A 23,370-nucleotide genomic window follows, 5' to 3' on the forward strand; every position below is an offset into this window, starting at 1 on the left:
TTCCTGCAGAATCATGGCTGTTAAGGACGCAGCAGCAGAGACTGATGGAAAGGCTACAGTCCTAATTACCCCTGAGCATCCCTTACTTTAAAATTGTTATCTGGTTGCCCAGAGATGGCTATTTCCCCCACGCCCACCCCGCTTTTAATGAAGCTACTTCAGCCACCTTTCCTCTCCTTAGCCCTTGCTCCTGTGCTTTGAACAGCAGCCTGACATTGCTGGTGTAGTGTAGTGGTTAAGACTGCTGGACTAGGACCTGGGAGACCAGGGTTCAAATCCCTCCTTCGGCCATGAAGCTCACTTGAGTGACCCTGGGCAGCTAGCCCACCTCACAGGGTCGTTGTGAGAATAAAACAGGGAGGAAGAAAAATATGAAAGCCATCTTATGCCCCTGGCAGGGGGTGGGGCAGAAATGCAATAGTAATAATAGCGATAATAAAAGATAAATTGCATGGGGGGGGGGGCAATGTATAGGGGAAACGAGGCAAAGAAATCGAAGCTCTCTTGCATGGTGGGCAAAAGCCCAAATCTATTGTGCTCCACTGCCCCCCACCCCCATTTCCAGCTGGAGAGCCAGCTGCTCAAAAGCTTCGGCCATGTGGTCATTCCAAAGTGCCATAGTCTTGTCAGTTTGCATCACTTTCGGGGGATGCTCACCGTTTGAAAGCCGGGCCGACCCCCCCCCCCCAAAAAAAAGTAGGCTGCCGTGGCCCGCTGCCATTTAAAAGCTCAGGCCCTGCAAAGGCAACGGCTGTAATTAGGTACCGAGCTCCGCAGATGTTTGAAGTTGGAAGAATACCCATGTGCGGCCTTGCTCGCGAGGGCGGGCCTGGAGCCCGGGAAGCGACTTCAAAGCCCCGCTAATCCCGCGAGTCTCCTCACAGAGGTGCTGCAAGGAGACAATAGGTGAGAGAGGAGCTTCAATTGGGGGACAATTGGCCGGGGGGGTGGGGAGGAAAGGACTGACTGACAGACACCCTAATTATGAGGGGATGAATGTTCCCCTGACTTGAGGGAAAGAAAGAATGAGAGTGGTTTCAAAAATACCGTGTGTATTATTTCGAGCCTTTTCAGGCAAACAAAAGGAGAGCGGGAAGCTCCAGAATTCAAAAGAAACGCAGAGATAGAAAGGGAAACCAAAAGCGGAGGCCCTGCGGGGCTTAGCTGCGTTGCTGCGTTGCACAGAGCGAGCAAAATGGCCACTGTTTCGACGGGGCGGGAGAGGTGTGGAAACAAGGGCTTATTATAGCATGTATGGTTCAGGTTTGGCTTATCCCTCTTGTCACTGTTGTAACTAAGCCTAAGCACAGGCAACTGAAGGAGTCACATGCTTCCCTCCCTCTTTCATTTCACTGTGCTTGTTTTAGATTGTAAACCTGTTGGGGCAGGGACCTGACATACCTGATCTTTGGAAGGTGCCATCGTGTGTGTGTGTGTGTGTGTGTGTGTGATCTCTCCCTCTCTTATACGGGGGATAAAGAAAAAGAAAAAAGGTGGGCTCCAACTGGTCTGCTTTCTGCTGTGAAGTGATTGCTGCTAAATTGCAAACTATTGGAAAGGTGCTTATCCAAGGCAGCCCAGGCCTCCTGATCCTCAGATGTCTTTTTGGTCTGCATGAAACATCTATTTACGAGAGAGTCAAGTTCTTAGGGCCTTATCTATCATTGCATGTCAAGAGCTATTGATGGCTCTATATTAGTATCTTTAAAAATTTGGTACAACTGCTGTCATTCTGTAACCTGTAACCTGCATTTATCGCTCTCCATCTGCACTCCTCCCTCCCGACCACACTCTGTGGAGCTCCTGTGCCTTTTAAGATTGCGGGGTGAAGCAGAAAACCTTCCTCCATCACTGTGTTTGCATCATTAGCTGAATACCTGCTTGTGTCGCAAGTATTTAAAGGATGGGGCTTACCAGAGAAAGGTTGGCATCACCAGAACTTAGCCAAATAAATGTGTTTATGGAAAGATGGAAGGGGTGGCAGGGAGTGGTGGTTGGGGGGGGGGAAGGAAATTGACACTCACTCACTCACTCACTCACTCATATACCATGTTTATTCCATGCCAGTGTGCTGATAAGGCACCATGTTGTTCTGAAGCTATCTGCTCAGCCTTTGAAAACCCCAGATGTAATACTGTGTTTCCTTGCCAGCAAGTATGTTTCTTCCCACGCATGCATTCTTGGGTGATATCTCTTTAATGCTAATTGCATTCCTCCAGGACCACAGACAAAAGGATGATATACCTCTTTGTATAAGAACAGGACTATAGCCTGCAGTATCAGGCCCCTTGCCTACCCAGTCCAACATCCTGTACTTATAGTGGTCAGTCAGATGCCTGTGGGAAACCAACAAGGTGAACATGAGCAGAAGAGCCTTCTGCCCTCCGGTGGTTCCAGCAACATTTTAACTGTCCTAAATCTTCCAACATTCAGCTTCATTGGATGCCCTTGAGTCCATGGGCGTAGCCAGGATTTATGTTGGGAGGTTTCCCTGAAACCTATCTTGGTATTTCCCCTCCACGCTCCTTGGCTGTGCTGCCTCTCATGCTTGCTGCAGGAAGCAAAGAGCTAGTTCTGCCCCCACAGCAGGGAGATAGGGAAGAAAGGAGGCTGGAGAGAGCAGCAGTTCTGCACTGGTAGACCAGCATGCAAGAGCCGCTGTTTCTTTTCACATGGTTGTAGAGCAAGGCTGGCTCTCCAGATGTTCCTGGACTATTATTATTCATTATATACCTTTAGGCGCCAGGCAAAAACATTCCTTTTCAACCAGGCCTTGGGCTGATTAACATATACCTCTTTTAAATGTGTTTGTAGGAGGGGGGGTTGTTGGTTTGTGGGTTTTGTTTTGTTTTTGCATTGTAAGGCTGCCTGTCATTATGAGCTCTCTCTTTTTTAGGCCTGTGCCTGCTATTACATTACGCCTAGAAAAATCAAAAGATGCTATTCAAGGGACTCTGCTTTAGTGAATACATCAGGCCACACGGTGGCGCTTTGCTCTAAACTTTCATATTGGCAAACAGGGAACGGAGTCAATGCAAGCTAGAATTTGGGAGTGCATCAGCAGCGGTGGGATTTGTTTATAGCACTTTTATTGATGGGATGTGTGGCACTGCCTTCTTGCCTTGCCCATATTTCAGCAGATGATGGGAGAGAGGATCTGATAGGTCCCCGGGTATTTATAGCCAAGGGCTGATATCCAATGTAAAATATATTCAGAGGAGACCCACTGAAATCCAGCAACTTTTGAGAGGTAGTATGGTTCGAGAGTTGGACTAGGACTGCAGAGACCCAGATTTAAATCCCCACTCAGCCATGAAGCTCACAGTGATTTCAGGCCAGTCACTATCCCTCTGGCTGACCATAACACGCAGGGTTGATGTAAAAATGAAAAAGGGAAGAGCTAGTGTATACTGTCGTGAACTCCTTGGAGGAAGGGTGCAATATACGGTAAATGCAATTAATCATAATACTTTAGAGTAAGGCACTTTGGAGAGTGCTAAAGTACATTAAAAAGGCTTGTCACGGGGGATGGTGACATCATCTGACAAGCTGGCAGAATAATCTGCTCACTGAGCCTCCACCTCCTCTTTTAGCAGCAGTTATATGTCTTCTGGTTAATCAGTCATTTGCCACAGACCCTGGGAACCTTCTTTAACCCAAACATGCATCTGGGGATTACCTTCTACCATAAAATTGTATGGTGCTAGTGCTGCTGTCAAATTGCACCTTAGATCAGGCTGGGAGCCTGTAGCGGATCCCAACCGAAGACCAGTGGATGCCAGGTACAACCCAGTTATTGATGCCATACCAAACAGAAGGGAATGTTTTAAAACAGAAGCTGCCTTACCATGAGTCACCTAGGTTGGTATTATCCGCACTGACCTGCAGCTGCTCGCCGGGATTTCAAACTGGGTTTTTCCCAGCCCTACTTAGAGATGCTAGAGACCTGGGACCTTGCAAAGTAGATGCTCTACGCTATTTGGCCACAACACATTGTTGCTGGCCACCATGCAGCTAGGTGGGTCACAAATTGCCCAGACCTGCAAGAAGATCCAGGGGACACTGTGTACTGATGGGACACATCATGGAGAGGATGATCTCCAGTGTCTGTCCATGAGGCAGGGAACGTTCTGTCCCAGAGCTAAATATCATCCAAAACAGACCAGGAATGAGCCCTCCGATTTGTCTGTCTGGTTGATCTTGTGGTAATGGCTTTGCATGGATTCTGGTTTGCTTTTCTCCTGGAGGCCTTTGACCTTCTAATCCCCCTGAAATAATCCTCCCCTTCCCTCTGTCTGTTTGTTTGTTTTTTCACTTCAGTGCATTTTGAAGAAGTTCGCAGTTCCTTCTTGGATAGCCCTAGGTGTTTATAAGCCCCCATTGTGGCTCTTTTGCTCACACTAACTGGTAATGGGCAGGGATCCATAGGGAGCCTGATGGAAGTTCTGTACATATGTGGTTTTAAAGGGATTAATTTCCAGTGCTAGTCCTGCTCCGGCAAGTAGTCTAGGAATATTGAACATAGATGTGCAGTGTGCATGTGTCAGATTACAGCAACAGCCCTTCCAAACCCCTAATCTTGTTGAAGATGTTCGTAGACATTGCAGACCCTACAGGTGTATAAACTGGATGGATGCAATTAGGACCCCGTTTGTTTGTTTGTTTGTTTGCTGTTTTGCAGAGTCCCTGATTGCATGCTTGGACTGATTAAAAAGCCTTCTACTGAACATATATAGGGCAGTCTGGGGTCTGCTGTCCTGATCCCAGTCTGCCTCCACCCCTCCAAGCAGTCTTTGTCCTTTTTATTCTTTTTTAGAACACACTTTGAAACTTTAAAAAAAAAAGTCCAGAAGGCTTTTTATGATTGTCTGCTAATGCTGACTTGTTTATTTTGGGTGTATGCTGCCTGTTGCCATCTGGTTTGTACTGATTATATTTCATTATCCTAGCTGTCAGCCACTTTATGATTATTATTTTTTAAAGAGATAAATATGTAAATAAAAAAGCAGGGCTTTGGTCTCTTTGATGCCGCACCACCACCACCCCAGAAGCAATTGACCAGTCACAGGGTTCTGGCTGCTCACCGTGCATTCAGTACTGTGCCCCAAACTTGTGGTGCTCCTTCCCAACTGCTATTAGACAGGCACCCTCCATGCTGAACTTCAGGCACATGACTTCAGACCCCACCTGCACTATACATTTAGGGCAGTATCATACCATTCCAAATAGTCATGGTTTGCCCCAAAGAATCCTGGGAGTTGTAGTACCTTGGTAAGGATGCTGAGAGTTCTTAGGAGACCTCTATTCCCCTCACAGAGCTGGTTTAATAATCCGTTCCTCTTCCCAGGTAACTCCCAGATACCAGGGCAGATTACCACCATATCATCTCATAAAATCCAACAAAATAATTTAAAACAAATGAAAGACTATGCATCAGACAACAGAGGTTGCCCCACAGAACTCTTTAGCTGTTAAGAACCAGGGTAGAAAGTTGCATCTTAGCAAATGACAGAAACTATTTAACAAGGATGCTTGATGCACCTCTGTGGGGAGAGAATTTCACATTTTGGGAGCTGCAAGAGAGACTGCACTCTCCTCCATGCTGCCGAGTGGAGGAATTACCAGGAGGGCACCCTCTGCCCATCTTGACACCTGAAATGGTCCATAGGGAAGGAGGAGGCCCTTCACAAAGGACCAGACTGATGCAGAAGCTGAGGAAGGCCGGTGGAGTGGGGGGGGGGATTCAGTTTTTCTCTCTGTTTCTCATTTTTCCAGTCTTAGAAAACTGCTTTCAGTTCATGTCGTTTTGGAAGAGAGCAAATTAAGTAAGTTCACCTTTAAAGGTGACCTGAAGCAAATTTCTCCCCCATCCCTAGTAGATGATTTCTACTATTACCACTAAATTGTGCCACGAAAAACAGACAAAAAGCAACAATGCCACCATATTAACTGGTTTCTCCAAATTTGAGAGAGGGGGAAACGACACACATGTATTCCAGACTGTATCTCCAGCTTTAGACTTAAACTAATTCTTCTGGCTTGGATGCTTTCTGGAGCTTTGTGTTTTGAAAGTTTTAAAAATAATTCTCTCCCAAATGTTCACACTCAAGCCTGCAACTCCATGAATGAATTTAGAAGGAACCTCTGCTCCCCAAGCAGCTGCTAGTTTCTTGAGTGCTGCAGGGGATCTTATTAAAAAAGAGTACATTTACATGAGAGCTGCTACTGCGGTGCTTCTTTAAAGGTTTGCGGGGGCAGAGGTTTGGTTTGTGCTGAGCTTTTTTGAATGACCAATTATTTCAGTGGCTCAGCTCTAAGAATGACTGCCTCTGGATCCAAACCTCTAATGATATTTGAGATCAGCAGATGGGGTCGGGAATATAAGAAACACCAAAGAAACATATACTTTTGATCTCACACCATCTGAACTGATCGGGTCTCATGTTTCTCAAGACAGTCATGTCTTATTGGTAAAATAAGTTGACCAAAAAAAAAATGAGTTGACAAATTATGAATGGAGAACAAATTCCTAACATATAGGCACAAAGAAGTGAGGAACAAGGGGCTCCCAGCAGGAAGTTAGATGCACAAGGCCTGAATCATAAACGACCACATTTTGCTGTCTGTGGGTTGTATTCAATGTTGCACTAAGTCACTGGTTCTATAAGTGCAGTTTTTCCCTATCTGGAGCATATGTGGGGGGACGGACGGACAGGGTGCATCAGTGGGAGGGGGTGATGGTCCTATTGCTCTAACATAACTATTTAGGCAGATCCTATGTCCATTAATATTCTAGGATCAAACACCGTTCCGTTTAATACTCCTATCACATTCAAAGTTAAGAATCATCTGGATTTACTTGTGCTCCCAAATGTTAAGAAAATCATAAGCTAAGGATTTGGCCTTCACTTTGGCACTACTAGGATACGTCCTGTTCCACCTCCCAAATTATGCTCCCTTGCAGATTAGGCTCCATGCATGCTCACTTTCTGCCCTGCCTTTCTATAGAAAATGCCTAAGAAAATGAAACTGCACAATTAAAAGTTACCAATCAAGATAACAACAAACACAATATGCAATAATACAGCAAAAGCAAGGCAACAACTAGGAGAACAGCAGCTAAAACGTCAAGCTGTTTGCTCAACACAATCCCTCCAGAATTGCAATCTTCCTTTTATTTGAGGTGTTTCTCCATCTGCCCTGAGGGAGGTCCAGAGGGTGGCAGCACAAAAGTAGGCCTTTTCAGTGGTGGCTCCCTGGTTCTAGAATGCTCTCTTTAGGGAGTCATTGGCTACTGTTAGATGCTAAGCAAAAACATCTCTTTTCAGTCAGGCTTTAGGCCTTTAGGAGAGTTTAGATATTGTGGCTTCTTTTAGTGGACGGGATATGCTAGATTGCTTTTATTTATTAAAAAAATGTTTTTAGCTTTTGCTTTGTTTAAGCTTGATACTGGTTTTAATATTTGTACTATATTGTAAGTCGCTTTACATTTTGTAAAAAGAAGCAACATGCAAGTAAAATTAATAATAAAAACGTTAAGTCATTATGACAAAAGCAGCACCTTCTTGTGATACAAGTGACTTCGTACAAACTAAGGTTACTTATCTCTTTGCAGCAGCGGTGAATCAAACAAGCCTTAACATTTGACCTTCTTGACCAAAACAAACCTTGTATTACAAAATCAAGCTAAGCATGCCTGGCTAATGAACTCATCTCGAGATAGGCTTTTCCTTCCCTGAGTGAACTTTAGGAATGCAGCATCTTTTCCCTTTTTCGCTTCAGAGGGAATCTCTGTGTGAATATTTCTACACTCAGCTGCATCAGAGTTATTCACAACTTGCTGGCCAAACCTTGCTGTCTGCCCCCAGACAGACCCATATTAGTGTAATCCTGGGAAATTAGTGGTGGTTCTTTTTAAAAATCTAAACATCTGGTAAGAGTCCAGAGCATCCAGATAAAAGGCAGTTCCACTGGATTTTTGATGTTAGATGATTCACACAGGTAGGGGTAGATGAGTTCCTAATTTCTCCAACCTAAAATTTGTTGCTCCACATTTCCAAAGCAATTCCTGATTTTTGAAAGAAACCATCATGAAAAGTAGTCAGCATTTTAGTGCAAATTTCTCCCAGTAAACAAGTTTTTATATGCAGTTTTAACTAATATAGCAATATATCCATTAAAAGATGATTTTTCACAAATGTAATGCATTTTGTTTGTTATTTACACAAATATATGCATTTTACTGCCCCGAGTCTCTGTATTTTTGTGCACATTGTTTGGCTGGAGAACTACATCACAAAATTGGGAGAAGTGTGGATTTCAAAGGATTGGTTTGAGAAGTGGCTTCTCATTAAAATGCAAGCACAGTCACATTTCTCTACCATCTTTCTTCCTCCTCCCTTACTTTGAAGATGGGGGTTTCCTACATATTTTAAGCACTGCAAGTAATGCATGACTGCTGGAGCTATGGGAATAGAATTAAGCTAGGGACCAAAGGCTGCATGCATGAAACTAAATCCATGCAAGAGAGAAATTCTTCTGTTTCAATGTTCAACAAGTGCTGGAATGGGTTCACTCCTAAAAAAGAATGATCACACATTGGGGGTACCCTTCGACTGGTTTTAGACCTGCATTTTCAGACCTCAGTTGCAGCCAGGCATCACTTTCTTGCATGTGTGTAATTAGCCTGCATCTTATGGCCTCAACTGTGATGCATTTTTGGTGAAAAGTGTTGCTGCTGTTGCTCTTCATGAAATTTCCAACTTTATTTCACAAAGGCGAGAGGCTGTAACTGCAGTTTCTAGGATAATCAAAGATTAGGCATTAGTGGCAGATTTCCCTTATCATCTTTAGCAATTCACAAAGGTTATGTAATATATGATATAGAAAGACTCCTCCCCCCCACCTGCAGTCTACAAATCTATGCGATGACTATTCACTGTCTGCTCCTTCTGGGATAAAAAGTTGGTGGGAGTACATGCTTCCTACTGACTTGCATCGCTGAATGAAATAAAAAGTGCTTTCAAAAAGGAAATACATTCTTATTGTCTAAAATATTCACCTGTGAAAGGCTCTTTGGAAACTACAGGGGGATCTTGAGAAGATTAGCAACTGAAAAAAAAAAAGGCTGCAGCAACATGGTTTTCATTTACTCTTGTGAATGAAAAAAGTGAGACACAAAAGCTGTTCTTTTCTTTCTAAACCATATTTTAATTTAATAAAACATGGCTTTATGCTTCTGTTTGACAGCAAACATAAGAAAAATAACACGAAGTTTTTTTCATAGTCACAAATGTAAATATGCTTTCTTGTGACTGGCAGGCTTCAATCAAAAATAGCTTTAATTTTACTTAAAGAACCAGTACCTCAAATATGAAAATTAGGAGACTTATGTCCCTTACAAGAAAAGGAACACTTGTTCCTTGTGAATGTTTTTTTTTAAAAAAAAAATGGTGGAAAGAAGGAAAAATGCCGCTACTGAAACCACTGCTAATAGACAGTTCATCCATTTTCTAAAGCTTTTAAATAACCTAATGTGGGGGGGGGGGGCCTCTAAGTGGGAAGTTGATTTTTTCTTGCTGGCTCACTTGCGTGAAGAAGGCACAACTTGAGCAGTGATAAAGTCAGTAAACAAAAATTTTACTGAAATAATTCAATAACACAGATACGGGAGTTTGTTTTTAAGTGTAAAGCTAAAGTCATACACAAGAAAGATGGACAGACCCTTTCCCCAAGACTAATATGGATACAATAAATATGGAGTTGTACATACTCAAATCTGTACACACAAACTTCGCCCCACAGCCATAAAAATTTACATTTAACAGTGCAACATATAATTTAATCATTTATTTCATCCGACGTAAGATATTTTTTATTTATTTTGTTTTACTTACGAAACACAAGTAACTACTTGGTTTTAATATACATATAATATATATATAATTTTGACAATCTGTACAGTATTCTAAACATAAAACTCCAAAAAAAGGCACAATTGTCTATACAACATGTACAAAAATGGCCGGAGCTGACAAGAAACAACAATTATTGGTCAAAAATTCATGATTGCACAAAGATTAGTAATGAGTTTGTGTCAGAAAAAAAATGTGCTTTAAGTAAAAGAGAGGTTTGCAAGAAAACCTGTAAGTGTTACTTTAAAAAAAACGAAAAACAAACAAACACACACACGCACACACAACCCAACGTAAAACCAAAAAACCCTAGGTTTCTATTATAAGTCTGTCCTCATCGTCGCTGCTGCCGTCACTAAACTCCACAGTATTTTGCCTCTCGGGCAACCCTTTCCGCCTATGCGCTTGTCTATCTAGAGAGACAGTCCGATGTCTGGGGCAATTGGGTAAAACGTCAGAATTCACCTTCATAGGAGGCTCTGAAGCAGAAGCCTGTTCGACCTGAACAGAATTGATATTGCACTTTGGTTTTGTATGACTCTGTGAGTCAGGCTTTTCAGTGTCCAGTTTACCCGGGCTATCGTGCCGTTGGTACCCGCTTGAAGGATCAGCCTCCAAATGACTTTCAATGCTATACTGCTGGTCGGCGGGTCCCACCTGAGATGATGTAGCACTGGTGACTGGAGCAGCAGCAGCATCGCCAGCGACACTCGCAGGACCCTGATGTGGAGGAGTTTCGGAGGCCTTGCTACTAGAAGCTGGTGTTTCTGGAATGCCCTGCCCATCTGCAGTCACAGGGCTGACCGAAGGGATTAAAGTCGGCAGTGCTATGTTTAATATTTGCAGACCTGGAATGTGCGTCTGAGGGCTTGAGTTGCTCTGAGGGGAAGGGTTTGCAGTCAACACTTGTAGGCCTACGGCATTCAGCGTTAATCCCGAAGGGTGTATTTGCGGAGTGATGTTGGTGTTCGTCAGGCCTAAGATGTTCACCGTCTCCATGCTCAACGACGGGAGAGGCTGCAGGGTTGGTGCGCTCAGGCTCTGGATCCCCGGTACATTGATCTGGCCTATTGGGATGCAAGGAACAACGCTGTTCACTTCAGCAACGCTGAGATGATTTGCAGTGCCGGACATTGCACATGCTGGGTCGCCAAGTGCACTTGTAGTTCTGTGGATCACGCTCACGGCGGGAATAGTGAGCTGTACCGGCCCAGCCTGAATGGGGAGGAAAGTCGAGTATGTGGCCAAGCCAGCAGGTACCACATGGATTCCCCCCACTGGAATCATCCCGTAAGGGGTCTTGGTTTGTTGCTGCGAGTGCAAAGGGAGGTGGCTAAACAGGTGAGTCTGAGGAGGTGCTGATTTCATGATCTGTTGCTGATGCTCCTCGGGCTTCTGCGGCGGTTGCATCTCTGGGAAAGGCGAGGCCATTGAAGGAACAACCGTGGAGGTTTGTGTACTCCGGTCAACGGGTGGAGAAGGAAGTCTTGTAGAAGTTGTGCTCTAGTGTAACAAAAAGAATAATATTTTTAAAGCCAGCAATAAGAAGATACAGCCAGTTCAACATTGTCTAGCTTTATTTCTTAAAATGTGAAAGCAGCCAACCACAGGAGAGTTGGGCATCCGCTAAAAAACACTCCTCCCTAAGTGCTGCGGGTTGATTATTTTTGACAGATTCTGCTGGGTGTCCTGTGTTTTAGTTCCATTTGTGGCTCTTCTGCTTTGAACATTTGAGGCATTCTTTGCCCTTGGCAGCCCAGAATGCTTCCTCTATTGGCTAAAGTAGAGCCGCCTTTGTTTCAAGTTAAATACAGGAAGGCCCAAACCATTCTCTCCCTTCCTCCATCCCAACACAGCTCAAAAACCTCTTCTCTAAAAGAGATAAGTTTGCTAATATTCTACTATTGTTAAAAAAAATTACAAGTCAACCAGAATGTGCTATTTCAGTGCATTTGATTTCCAGAGAGTCACATAGGTCATGCGGCTACTGAGCAGCTTTAAAAGTACTTCTATATGGTATAGCTTTGCACGCTCGTGATTCTTTGCATTGCTAGCTATGACAAAATTCAGACACTTTCCCCTTCTATTGCTGGCAATGGGGAAGCTCTGTTTCCAAGCATGGGTAAAGCCCGGCTGAATAGTAGTTTCTGAGTATTTATACATATATAGAGATATTTATGTAAAATACACATGGCTATATAGTTCTACAACAAAGAGTCACATGCAGTCACAGCAGTGTATTTATTGGGAGACTAAATCCCATTAAATTCACTGTGCCAACGGTCCATGGCTAAAGCACAGAATAAATTGAATTGTGCAGCCCATTTTCACTGAAATCCTTCTAGGCCAATGTACTTAACAGACAAGAACACGGGTAGCATTATTTGCCTCCCAGCAATGAACTTGGAAGTGTGTGTGTTAATCTGCTCTACATGAAGCATGTGTGTTACTCTACCAATGGCTACTAGCCATGATGGCTATGTTCTGCCTCCACTGTTGGAGGTGGTATGTCTCTGAATACCAGTTTCTGAGGATCAGCTGTAAGGAGAGCCCTGTTGTGCTCATGTCCTGCTTGTGAGCATCCCATATGGGCATCTGGTTGGGTCTTTTGCAGGGTTTGAGTTAATTCTATACTTTGTGCAATTGGTGTACAGATTACACCTAACACAAGTGAACTGAATTATCTGCTCACCTTGGAAGTTACTGTCGTAACAGTAGGAGCAACAGCAGAACTTCCCAATGCTTCTTCTGGGTAGTCCACGTACATCTGATGGCATGGAGACTTGGGAACTGTCTCAGAGGAGACAGCAGGATCTGTGCTTGTTGCTCTGTCTTGCACATTTCCTTCGTTTGCTTCTCCGGGGACAGCTGTAACCAGTGGCCCTGAGCTCCTGCAGTCCGACTGCACTGTACTAAGTACCGTCATCTTTGTGAGAAGTGCTTTGGGCAGCCCATCCATAGAGTCTGTGTGAACCCCAGCAAAGCAATCTGCAATTCTGATTTCTTCATCGGCGCTTGAGATCTCCTGAGAAACATTTCTAGATGGGTGATGTTGTGGGCTGGCTGACACGGAGGGAGTGGCAGATATAACGGATTCAGCTTGGCTGTCTTCGTCATCATCTTCGTTATCATTGTCATCGTCATCTGGCCCTTCCGAATCCTCTGCATCAAATCCGGACCGATCATAACCCAGCCGCTGCTTTTCACCTATGAGAGGGCAAAATTAAATGCACACATTTAGAGCCTAGTAATGTTTGAAAAGAGGATGTAGTTTTTTCCATTTCCCAAATTAACTGCATGTTAGTGCTCTTACACCATTAGTCACCCCATTCAGTAGAAGCTCATCTGCTATTAGACCCCTTAAAAAAATAATTAAAAGTGCCCAGCACAAAACCCCTGAACCTAATTGTCTATAATCTGACAGGCTTTGCCAACCTTGGAGAAGCTACTTTGACTGCAAATTTCATTCATGTCTGCCAAAAGGAAAACAGTATTAGTATTAAATTAGTATTTCCTAGTAACAAATTGGAGGGGGGCAGAGGAGAGGGCAAAGCCTTGTTTCCCCAGGGACAGACTCTGAGGCCAGGCTGGATCAAACAAACCCACAGTGCCTTGGACTGAGATGGGCTGTTTCCCAAAGTACTGAACAGGGGTCCAAAGTCTGTGGTCTGTGCACACCCCTAACAGGTTTGCACTCGTGCATTTGTGAATATAATTTCTGCACATCATGTTTTAGCTCCCTTATATGCATGAGCTGGAACAAGCCCAAGAAAAGCCCTCTTTCTTGGTCTTCCTCCTCCTGGGTGGTTGGAAAAAAGGCTTCTATGCTGATCAGCTTCACTTTCCACAAGCCATGGCCTATCATAATGTATGAATGAGAGATCGTGGTTTACAGCAAAAGTCTGGTTGGTTCATATCCCAGCTTCATATCCCATGTTTTTCTATCTTTCTATCTTTTTTTTGCTGAACTATCTGAAATGTAAAGAACTTCTTACAATCTACTGCTGTTAACAGAAAAGTTACTAAGGAAAGCAGACTGAGAACTTTGATCACACAGCAGAAATGCTTTCACACCCGAAGGCCAGGAACTTATAGATTTCAAGTAGGAAAAGAATTAAGCACAGGTTTCAATGTGTACTTTTCTCCCCTACGACTTTTAAAATTTAAACCTCACTTTACCAAGAAAGAAAGAAACCTCAAACACCTTAATTCTAGCTGTAAGTTTTTATAGTTCCCAGGTGCTCAAGCTCATTCTATACAGGAACCACTCACAAATCTATTCTAGTGACTTTTAAGAGACCATAAAATATGGATATGTAAATGATGGGAGTGTTGTACGTTATCTTAAATGTGATTTTCTACAGGTGTTGCAAATTACAACCCAGAACAAGAAGTTTCATTTAAATTGCTTGTCCTCCACAGTGTAACATGTGACTGCATTCAACTGACAAATCAACACATTAAGTACAGCAACATTCTACTTGGTTGCTTGGAGAAAACAAGAAGGAATGATAAAATATTTCAATTTGAATTAGCTAGGAGGGAAGTTAAATTACAACAGCTGGGGGGAAAGACACACGGATCCTGCACAATTGAGAAACGGCTACTTATTGCTCACAAACCTAATTCTAAATCATCTGAAATGATGAAATGACCTTTACATATATTGCTGCTTGTATCTGCCATGACAATTCTGAAAATAAGAATAATCCTTTAAATGCAGCACTGTTGGGCAGCAGTAAGTTGTGAAGCTCTCTTCTTGCTGCAGGTGTTTCCACTGATGTCTATAATAAGCTGCTAATAATGGTGTTCGAAGACTTTGAAGCCTTTTCTTCCCTTCCCACTACCAAAGCAACCCTTACAGCAGAGCTAAAAGCATTCTGCTTAAAATTATCAGCAAAACATTACCGGCTTCTGTTAAGCATTAGCAAAGACTGACAAGATATGGTACGTATACAAATGGATAAAGCAAATGGTGTAGTACAGTACTCATGTCGCTTACATTTTTCAACTATTTTGATAAAGGTCACAAAGCTTTATTCTGTATTAAGACTCTTTGCAAACCTCAGTAAATTGTGGCATGCTATTTTTTAAATTTAAAAACCCCATGGAAGTGGAATAAAAACTTTTAAAACACCGTTACCCTCATTTTATATAGCCATTAAAACATAAAATTAAGTACAGAATATCAAAATTAAGGTGTGCAGCTACCAAGAACGATTTCATTCTGTATTGGTAAAAAACATGTCTACTGCAAAACACTTGACTGAACAGCAAAGAGCTGTGAACAATACAAAAGAAGGATCAGGCAATGGAAAAGTAAAAAATGGCAGTCCTATGTTTAGTCCTGATATACCCACCCAAATACAACTGGCTAGTCAAGGAACATCACAAAGCGTATTCTCTCCACAACCCCCCACTCCTTCATTTAGTTGGATCTATATTATTTAGACCCAACATAGTGCCCTCCATAAGTTGCTGGTCCCAATCAGCATGGTCAAGATCATGAGCTTATGGATAAGGATAAGGGTTTTATTTATGTTTAGTATAAAGTACACATTTTTAAATAAGGGGCAATGATGACAAACTTCCAGAAGAATAAGTCAAAGAAACTTATTCAGCAGTCACATTAGCACCAGCAACAACGGCATCAATTTTGGACACTATCCTTTGCGGAGATAGAACTGGACATGGTGTAACGCCCAATTTAGCTGATTGTAAATAAGTTGGTATGTCTTCATATCCTCTAGTATAAAAAACATCTACTGTCATGGAAAGATCTTCTCATCCATTGTTTTAGGTTTTCAAAGCAGGCCTTTTGGAATCTCAGAATGGATACTTTGGCAGCCATGTCTATTCTAGAGACTGGTTTTGGTAATACAGGAGTCTTTTCTTTCATACACATAATTGAATATACCTAACCACTTAAGATTACACTTACTTTTAAAGCCTACTAACCAAATTATTTATTTTGATATTATTATCTTTATTGCATCACAGACTTATACTGACATCTGCTGGGGAAGCCCAGATTGGAAAAACCTAAAAGCCCCTGATGATTAATAGGCTTTGATGTTCACCTTGAAATGATAATAAATAAAGGGCTTGATAGCTGCAGAAACTCTTTTTCATAAAAAGGAGTTGTTTGAATGATTCCCTACTGACTGCTCAGTGCAGGCCTGCATTAAACAACCCAAGCCCTTAGTCTCCTCCACCGCTGTCTGAGCACCTGGCAGATACAGATCTCCCTACATAACTGTCTTGGTGGGGAATTGCAGCATACCCCATATCCATAGCATAGGCTATTACTAAAGCTACAAATAAACAGGATGATCTACAGTGGTACCTCTGGTTACAAACTTTATTTGTTCTGGAGGTCCATTCTTAACCTGAAACCGTTCATAACCTGAGGTACCACTTTAGCTAATGGGGCTTCCTGCTGCCGTCGTGCCACCATTTCTGTTCTCATCATGGGGCAAAGTTCTTAACCCAAGGTACTACTTCCGGGTTAGCAGAGTCTGTAACCCAAGGTGTTTGTAACCCGAGGTACCCCTGTACTGCCAGTTCTCTGCTGCTGCACAAGATTATCTTATAAAGAACAAATAATAAGGATCATATTCTGTTGATTTAGAGTCCATCTTTATACATACATATTTTTTTAAAAAACCTGGTCAGAGGGTTTTGTTTAACTGCCGAAGTCCTTTTGTTAATTTATTGCTGCTACCTCGAGATGCCAGTAGCTCCTCCTCCAGGCCTGTACACCCACTGGCAACTCTTATAACTTGAACCCCCTTCTCATAATGTCACTGATTGCCTTCCCAAATGCATTTACATGCAAAAAATACAGCTGCCTTCATATCCTGCCAGTTCCCATCATTCAGTTCTCCTCCACTGGCCACATCCTTCCTTCTTGGCCAAAATGCAAGAGAATGGCTGATTCCATACTCCTGTGCTGACAATTTTAGGGGGCGGCAGCAATGTTGAGGTATGATGTAGCAGCAGCTCTTTGAAGGTCAGACCATTGCCCCTAGCTTCCTATCCCTGCAATAAATCTATAGAGGTCTTGTGGACCACAATAGGGACACTAAAAGGGCCTGCTAAGTCTCCTGGGCCTTATGTTTGACAGCTCTGCCCTAAACATTAGGAAATCAGTTTCCTTGATAAGCGCCTTTAAGCCGCGATCCTTAACATACTTACATTGAAGAATGTCAAGTTCTACCAAACAGGACATTCCCCCTCAAAAATGTACATAGGATTGGGGCGTTAATCACCTAATTTAGAGGAACACATAATGAAAACTTGGGCCAGCACTGTGAAAACTGATATCCCTAAGCTGAAGTATGTCACACTGAATGGTTCACCTGGTCTGACAGCATAGTTCAGAAGCCAGCATTCCAAACATAGTAGCCCTGTATTTTGGGCGTAAAGGGCATTCTTTGGATTAGGAGATGAAAGATGCAAGAGTGATTTGGAACATAAAAGGTGAAACTAAGTGGTATTCGCCAATACCCAAATGGTGGCAAATCCAAAAACAAACAAAGAACACTGCCACAATCCACCCAGCCCAGTTGCCATAAATCCCCAATTCATATAGTGCTGAGACGCCTCATGGAAAATAAATGGAACTGGTAGAAGTGTTGTTAAAAGAGCTTCACATAAATGCTCTCCACAAGCTATATTTGGCCCCTTCTGCAATCTGTCTCTGGCAAACTCACATTCAAATTCTGTGCAACCTACCAAGTTTAGAATTAAAGCTATTACACTACACTGCCTTTGGCAGTGAAAATCAAACAACAGAAATCCGAGTGTGTTGGAGACAAGTTGATACGGTTGTTTTAATTTCTATTATGGTTTTAACTGCAGTCTGTTCCAGTCAACCCAATATTTTGCTACTGGGTTAGAACTCGAGAAAGGAGATACTCAAGAGTTTTATGTATCAGTGTATTTTAATAAAGCAAAATTATTAACATTTTCATCCACTATGATGATGAGGTATAGCAGGAGGTCTAAAAGCTTCCAGGATACTTTAAACTATAATTGGCTCAATAAAAATACTGGCAGCAATTCAGAGAATTGCATGTGCAGCAGAATCAGATGGTTGGCTGCGAACAAAGAACTTTGAGAGCAAAAAGCCATTCCATAGCTTACAGTGGGAAAGCTCTAACTATGATCAAGATCCTCATATTGTCAAATTGTGACCACTGCAAGCCCTCCAATATCTAACACAGCAAACTTGAGAAGGAAGCTAGTATTTTTTCCCTTTAAGGTAGAGGTCTACTTGCGGAGTCATGAAAGTGCCTAGTGGGATACTTTTCAGAATGCACTGCTTCTGTGGTTTGTCCATTTGTTTTAAACTACAGGTATTGTAGTGGCACTGTAGCCAAGGAGGAACAGCTGCTTGCACCTGACACCTTGGGATACAACAGTATACAGGCACAAGTATTTCCCCTTCAAATCTCACAGGAAGTCCCCAAACCATTAAAAAAATATGGAGAGTTATACAGCAGTCTCATAGTTCTGTAGCACAACTATCTACTCTGTCAAGTGGAGTACAGTATCATTTGACATTTACAATTTCTTAAGCTAAAAAAAAAAGCCTAATGATCAATACAGTACAGCAAAAATCCAATTGGCCCAGCAGGAGTTTTAAAATATATGGGAAGTATTATTTTATGGCCCTTCATCATTTTGTCTACAACCTGGGAATCAGAGAAAAATGTTGAAAGTGACAAACATTAATGTAAACAATGTGTTGCTGTTCTTGAGCATAGGAGTGTCCATCGTCCGTTGGGTGTCTCCTCTTCCACTGCCTGATCTATTGTGCTGTCCCCTCTCTTCTTGCCTCACTGAGTTCTCCATTTCACACACACACACTCCTCCCTCCCAGTTACCTGCTATTGTTGCTGCCTTATTTGTGCTGAACCTCGTAATTGAAGGGCCCATAAATTAATTGTCAAATTACAAAGCATGACTGTTGCCCTATTACTTATTTCAATAAAAGAAAGTTCATTTTGCACTGTAAAAAGGTAAAAATAGCTGAGTGCACTAAGAAGTTATGCCAATCAAGAGAACACCTCTCCTACATCTTTAAGAACTGAATTCACATCAATTCACTCTGCTATTGGCTGCCAAGAAAGATCAAGTACATTAATCTTTTACCCCTTCTGCCTCTTTCAAATAACATACACCACTCCACAATAAAACATTTAAGACAAATCAGAAAAATACTTTAAAGGGGGGGGATATACCCCCAGAACAGAAGCAAAGGTATCATATATCATACTGACAAAAGCACGGACCAAACTGACTACACACTGTACCCATGGTTTGTTCTTGGTTTATTGTCCAGGAGACCTAAACCACAAGCCTGGATTCAGATGACACTCTAAACCAAGGCATGGCTTATCTCAGCACAGTGCAATAGCAAGACAACTAAGGAGGAACAGAGTGGTCAATGTCTCCACCCTGGAGGCCTAAACATTTACAAATTGTGCTAAGCCATACCTTGGTTGAAAGTTGGTTTAGAATGCAAACCTAATTTTAATGTCCTTATTTTATTTATTAAATTTAAAAAAGGTCAACAAAATAATGCAGGCCTGAGCATCTTTTATTACAGCCATGTAATAATTTTGATGTTCATACCCCATCGTTATGACAATATAATTTATTTGAATGAATTAGAATGCATTTTTCACAGATAGGAACTGTGCCGTTTATATAACCACCCAAACAAAAATGTGATGCGACATGTATCCTCTTACATACTCTATTCTTCTCCAGCATTCTGGGGATTGTGCCAGTTCTCCAATTAAAATTCAGTGCACAGTAAATCCTACAGAAATCATTGCAGATGAAGAGTGCCTGGTCTACATGAAGTGGATGAGTAGACCATACAACTCAAGACTTAAGGTGGACAATGTAATTTTTGAATGCTCCCCCAAGAAAGAAAGAAAATCTACTACCTTGGAGATTGAGACTTATCCTTTTATGCTAGTTCTTTACTAGTAGGGAAGTTAAAAAAAACAACAACAAACCCACAAAGGATAATTCAAAATCAGTATCCCCTCCCTCCTCTCCATCTCCTAAAAGCAAACAAATCTGCAGCCAGAAACAGCTAAGCCCATTCAATTCTGTTAACTGAGAATTCCACCACCTTATTTGGGGCTTGTGAATAAATAAGATAATTATCTGCAAATCTGGCTAATGTATTCCTCTAGAGTTTTACATGGATGTAATCAGACTACTGGCACTAAAAGGCTGAGGCCCAGTATAATGAGCCAATTGATACACATATTCCATAGTGCATAGTCCCTCTAATATGTTGTGGGGACACAATCCATTTGTATCTGCTCCAATAACTGAACAGTAAGTGAAATGCATAGGATCTGTTCAGATGTTAATTCTACTCCCTTCCCTTTGAATCTCTGTACGTGGCGACATTATTAAGTGTAGAATATATTGGCTGAATTGAGAGATAATGAACATGAGTTCTGTTGTGATTCAAATGAGATCGGGCTTCAGAGGAATCTCATATACGTATATATGTAGGATCTCCTGGTACCGACACTACAGTATATGTGCATAGGGACTGAGAAGACAGTGGGATCCCAAATATCTTCTAGAACTTTATCATAAAGGGAAAGTTAGTAGGTGAGTGATAACTGATAAGGCCGGTTCTGTGAAAGCAATCTAATAAAATGTTTGAACAGAGGAAGTGAAATATTTAGAAAAGAAAAGCAAATACATGAAAAGTTCTAAATATAAAAAACTGAAATTTTTTTACCGTATTCTTCTACATCCTGATCATCTATTGATCCTACTGAGACTCCCAGATCCATGCATTTTTTGCTATGTGCCTTGGACTTCATATGTTTTGTCAAGTTTCCTTAAGAAAAAACAAACAATGCACATTTTTACCAAAACCACATAACCGTAACATTCAGCATGTCACTCTCTGCAGCCAATGACACTTGGGCCATTATTTATCTATTATTTTATTTAAAAGGTTAACATAAAGCTTTTACAAAGCTTCCAGAGCAGTCGGTATAAACATAGTTTATACACACAAAACATATATTAGCATGTTAAAAATCATAAAACGCATTTGAAAACTTGGGAGAATAAAAAATGGCCTTGGGTTGCAGCCAGCTAAGTTATTGTATGGGCAGGACAATTTCCGCTCATGTGGTGGAAATTCCCTTCTCTCTCCTCCTGGGTGGCCCTGCAACCCCCAAATCTGTTCTGGGTCCCCCCCCAACCCTCTGGAGCAGATGGGGGGGGGGAGTGCGAGGAGGGGAAGAGAGAGAGGGGAAGTTCCATTGTGTGAATGGAAGACCTGTGCAATGACTTCGTTGGGTTCAACCCTTTGGCTTTTAAAAGTTAATTTAGATTCCATTTGAAGATGGAACTAAGTGCAGTGGTAGACAGCATGTCTTAACACTGAAGGCTATATCAGAGAACGTTGCCTGGTCAAACTATTGTATTCATTCCTAAGAACGATGCATTAACTCTTCTTCTTTAAATGAGGAGTTTCATGATGTAATATAATTTAGGAAAACAAGTTCCAATTTGCATTAATAAATAGCTTCAACAGATGTTCTGCTATTTTCAACAAAAGACAACATTGTAAGAGTTCACAGTGATCTAAGAGACAAATACTTGCTAGGCACAGTCTCTTTTGACATGCTGCTGTTGAATGAACATATACTAAAATGGCAGAAGATGGATGTGGTAAGAACTAATGGTGTGTCTTGTTTCTCCCATGGATACAAATAGAAGCTCTAAAATATTTAATATATTTGATATCTTGTTTGGTGACTTAACAATGAATGTCAGTATTGTTCAGAAAGTCAGAAAATGGCTTTTGCCCGACGGCTGCAACGTCCATTTTGTTCAGAAAGTCAGAAAATGGCTTTTGCCCGACGGCTGCAACGTCCATTTTGTTAAGTACATACATAAACATAGTAAGTTTGAGTAGAGGTAGAATGATTTAATACTGAGTTCCTAGTATGCAGAAGAGTTGTACAATATTCATGACCTTTTATTTATAAACATCTTAGTAAGGTCAGTTCAATGAAAACTAAGAAACAAGGTAAACAGTGGCTTTTCCAAGCCTGAAATAATGAGTATGTGACAAATCTAGAATCTGAACCTATTTGCAAAGAAATGGTATCTCAAAACCAGTTCTGAAGGTATGTCTGCTTAGCAGCTGTACATGCTGCCAATTAAAACACATTGTGTCCTAGAAAAAGACAGACCTTTTCTCTTCTGGGACACATCCTTGTCCCAACAACTGGTCATGCAAACTTCACAGCCTTCATTGGCCTCATAACTATCTGGGTACTTGGGCAAGGCATCATCAGTCAGGAAGGAAAAGGGAAGTCAGTCAAATTCACACCAGTATGAAACTCAAAGGCAGAAAATGTTAAAATGCCCTCCTGCGGGATGTACTGTATGCATCTACTACCTTCCCTGCAAAAGGGCTTTTGACTGCTCATTCCCCACCCCCACGCCCTACCTCCCACCTTGCCCAATCTGATTTAATGAAGAGTTCTGGAGAACTTGAAAGCTTACATTTGAAAGTGTTGCATTTTATCTGCTCTAAAAAGGATATTGCCCTTACTCTAGGTTTTGGAATATTTCTTATAAGCCAACCCAGCTCTCCTTTTATTTTTGCAATTTGTTTAAGTTCCCACAGCTTTATTTCATACTTCCAACACGCTTATTGGAAAAGCAACTGTCAGCAGGTTGAAAAAGAAAATCTGTGAGTCACGACAAACTCACTTACCTTTAGTTTTGAAGGAAAAATTGCAATAGTTGCAGTGATAGGGACGGACGTCTGTGTGCGTGCGAATATGTTTCTTCAACATACTGGGCTTTTTACAGCGTATTCCACATTCTTCACATATATATTTTCCTCTTCCTCTCCCACGAACATAGACATATTCTTCATTTGACTTGTATCTAATTTAATCAAAACATACCAAACTATTGCAAACGACAGTGCATTACAGGTCAGGACACGTTACACACCTAATTCCGGGACACAGGAACCACCCACCCACAGCACTTCTGTCTTAACAGGATTCAGCCTTTCACAGCCTACAGACCAGGGGTCAGCAAACCTTTTCAGCAGGGGGCTGGTCCACTGTCCCTCAGACCTTGTGGGGGGCCAGACTATACTTTGGAGGGGGGGGGGGGATGAACGAATTCCTATGCTCCACAAATAACCCAGAGATGCATTTTAAGTTAAAGCACACATTCTACTTAAGTAAAAACACCAGGCAGGCACCACAAATAACCCAGAGATTCATTTTAAATAAAAGAACACATTCTACTCATGTAAAAACACGCTGATTCCCTGACCGTCTGTGGGCCAGATTTAGAAGGTGATTGGGCCGGATCCAGCCTCCGGGCCTTAGTTTGCCTACCCAATGCTACAGACAGTCCAACACCT

The 23,370-nt window shown here is 42.0% G+C and overlaps 1 protein-coding gene and 1 long non-coding RNA gene across 9 annotated transcripts in view; one reads left to right on the plus strand and one right to left on the minus strand.

The window, feature by feature from the left end:
• Positions 1-543: 543 nt before the first annotated feature.
• LOC310681761 lies at positions 544-19,409 on the plus strand. Its single transcript, XR_014513593.1, has 3 exons — positions 544-906; positions 18,275-18,353; positions 19,264-19,409. It is a non-coding gene; the product is annotated as an uncharacterized lncRNA (long non-coding RNA).
• Positions 9,619-23,370, minus strand: part of HIVEP1 (HIVEP zinc finger 1) — an 83,550-nt gene continuing 69,798 nt past the window's right edge. For all 8 annotated transcript variants that reach the window (XM_083449253.1, XM_083449254.1, XM_083449251.1 and 5 more), the window contains 4 exons: positions 22,702-22,877; positions 20,698-20,799; positions 12,607-13,121; positions 9,619-11,417 (listed from right to left, as the gene is read on the minus strand). In XM_083449253.1, the coding sequence (XP_083305379.1) occupies positions 10,224-11,417; positions 12,607-13,121; positions 20,698-20,799; positions 22,702-22,877 (1,987 nt within the window). In that variant the 3' untranslated portion in view covers positions 9,619-10,223. The remainder of the gene's footprint in view (positions 11,418-12,606; positions 13,122-20,697; positions 20,800-22,701; positions 22,878-23,370) is intronic.

This window comes from Podarcis tiliguerta (assembly GCF_965153285.1).
Source record: "Podarcis tiliguerta genome assembly, chromosome: 7".
NCBI lineage: Eukaryota > Metazoa > Chordata > Lepidosauria > Squamata > Lacertidae > Podarcis > Podarcis tiliguerta.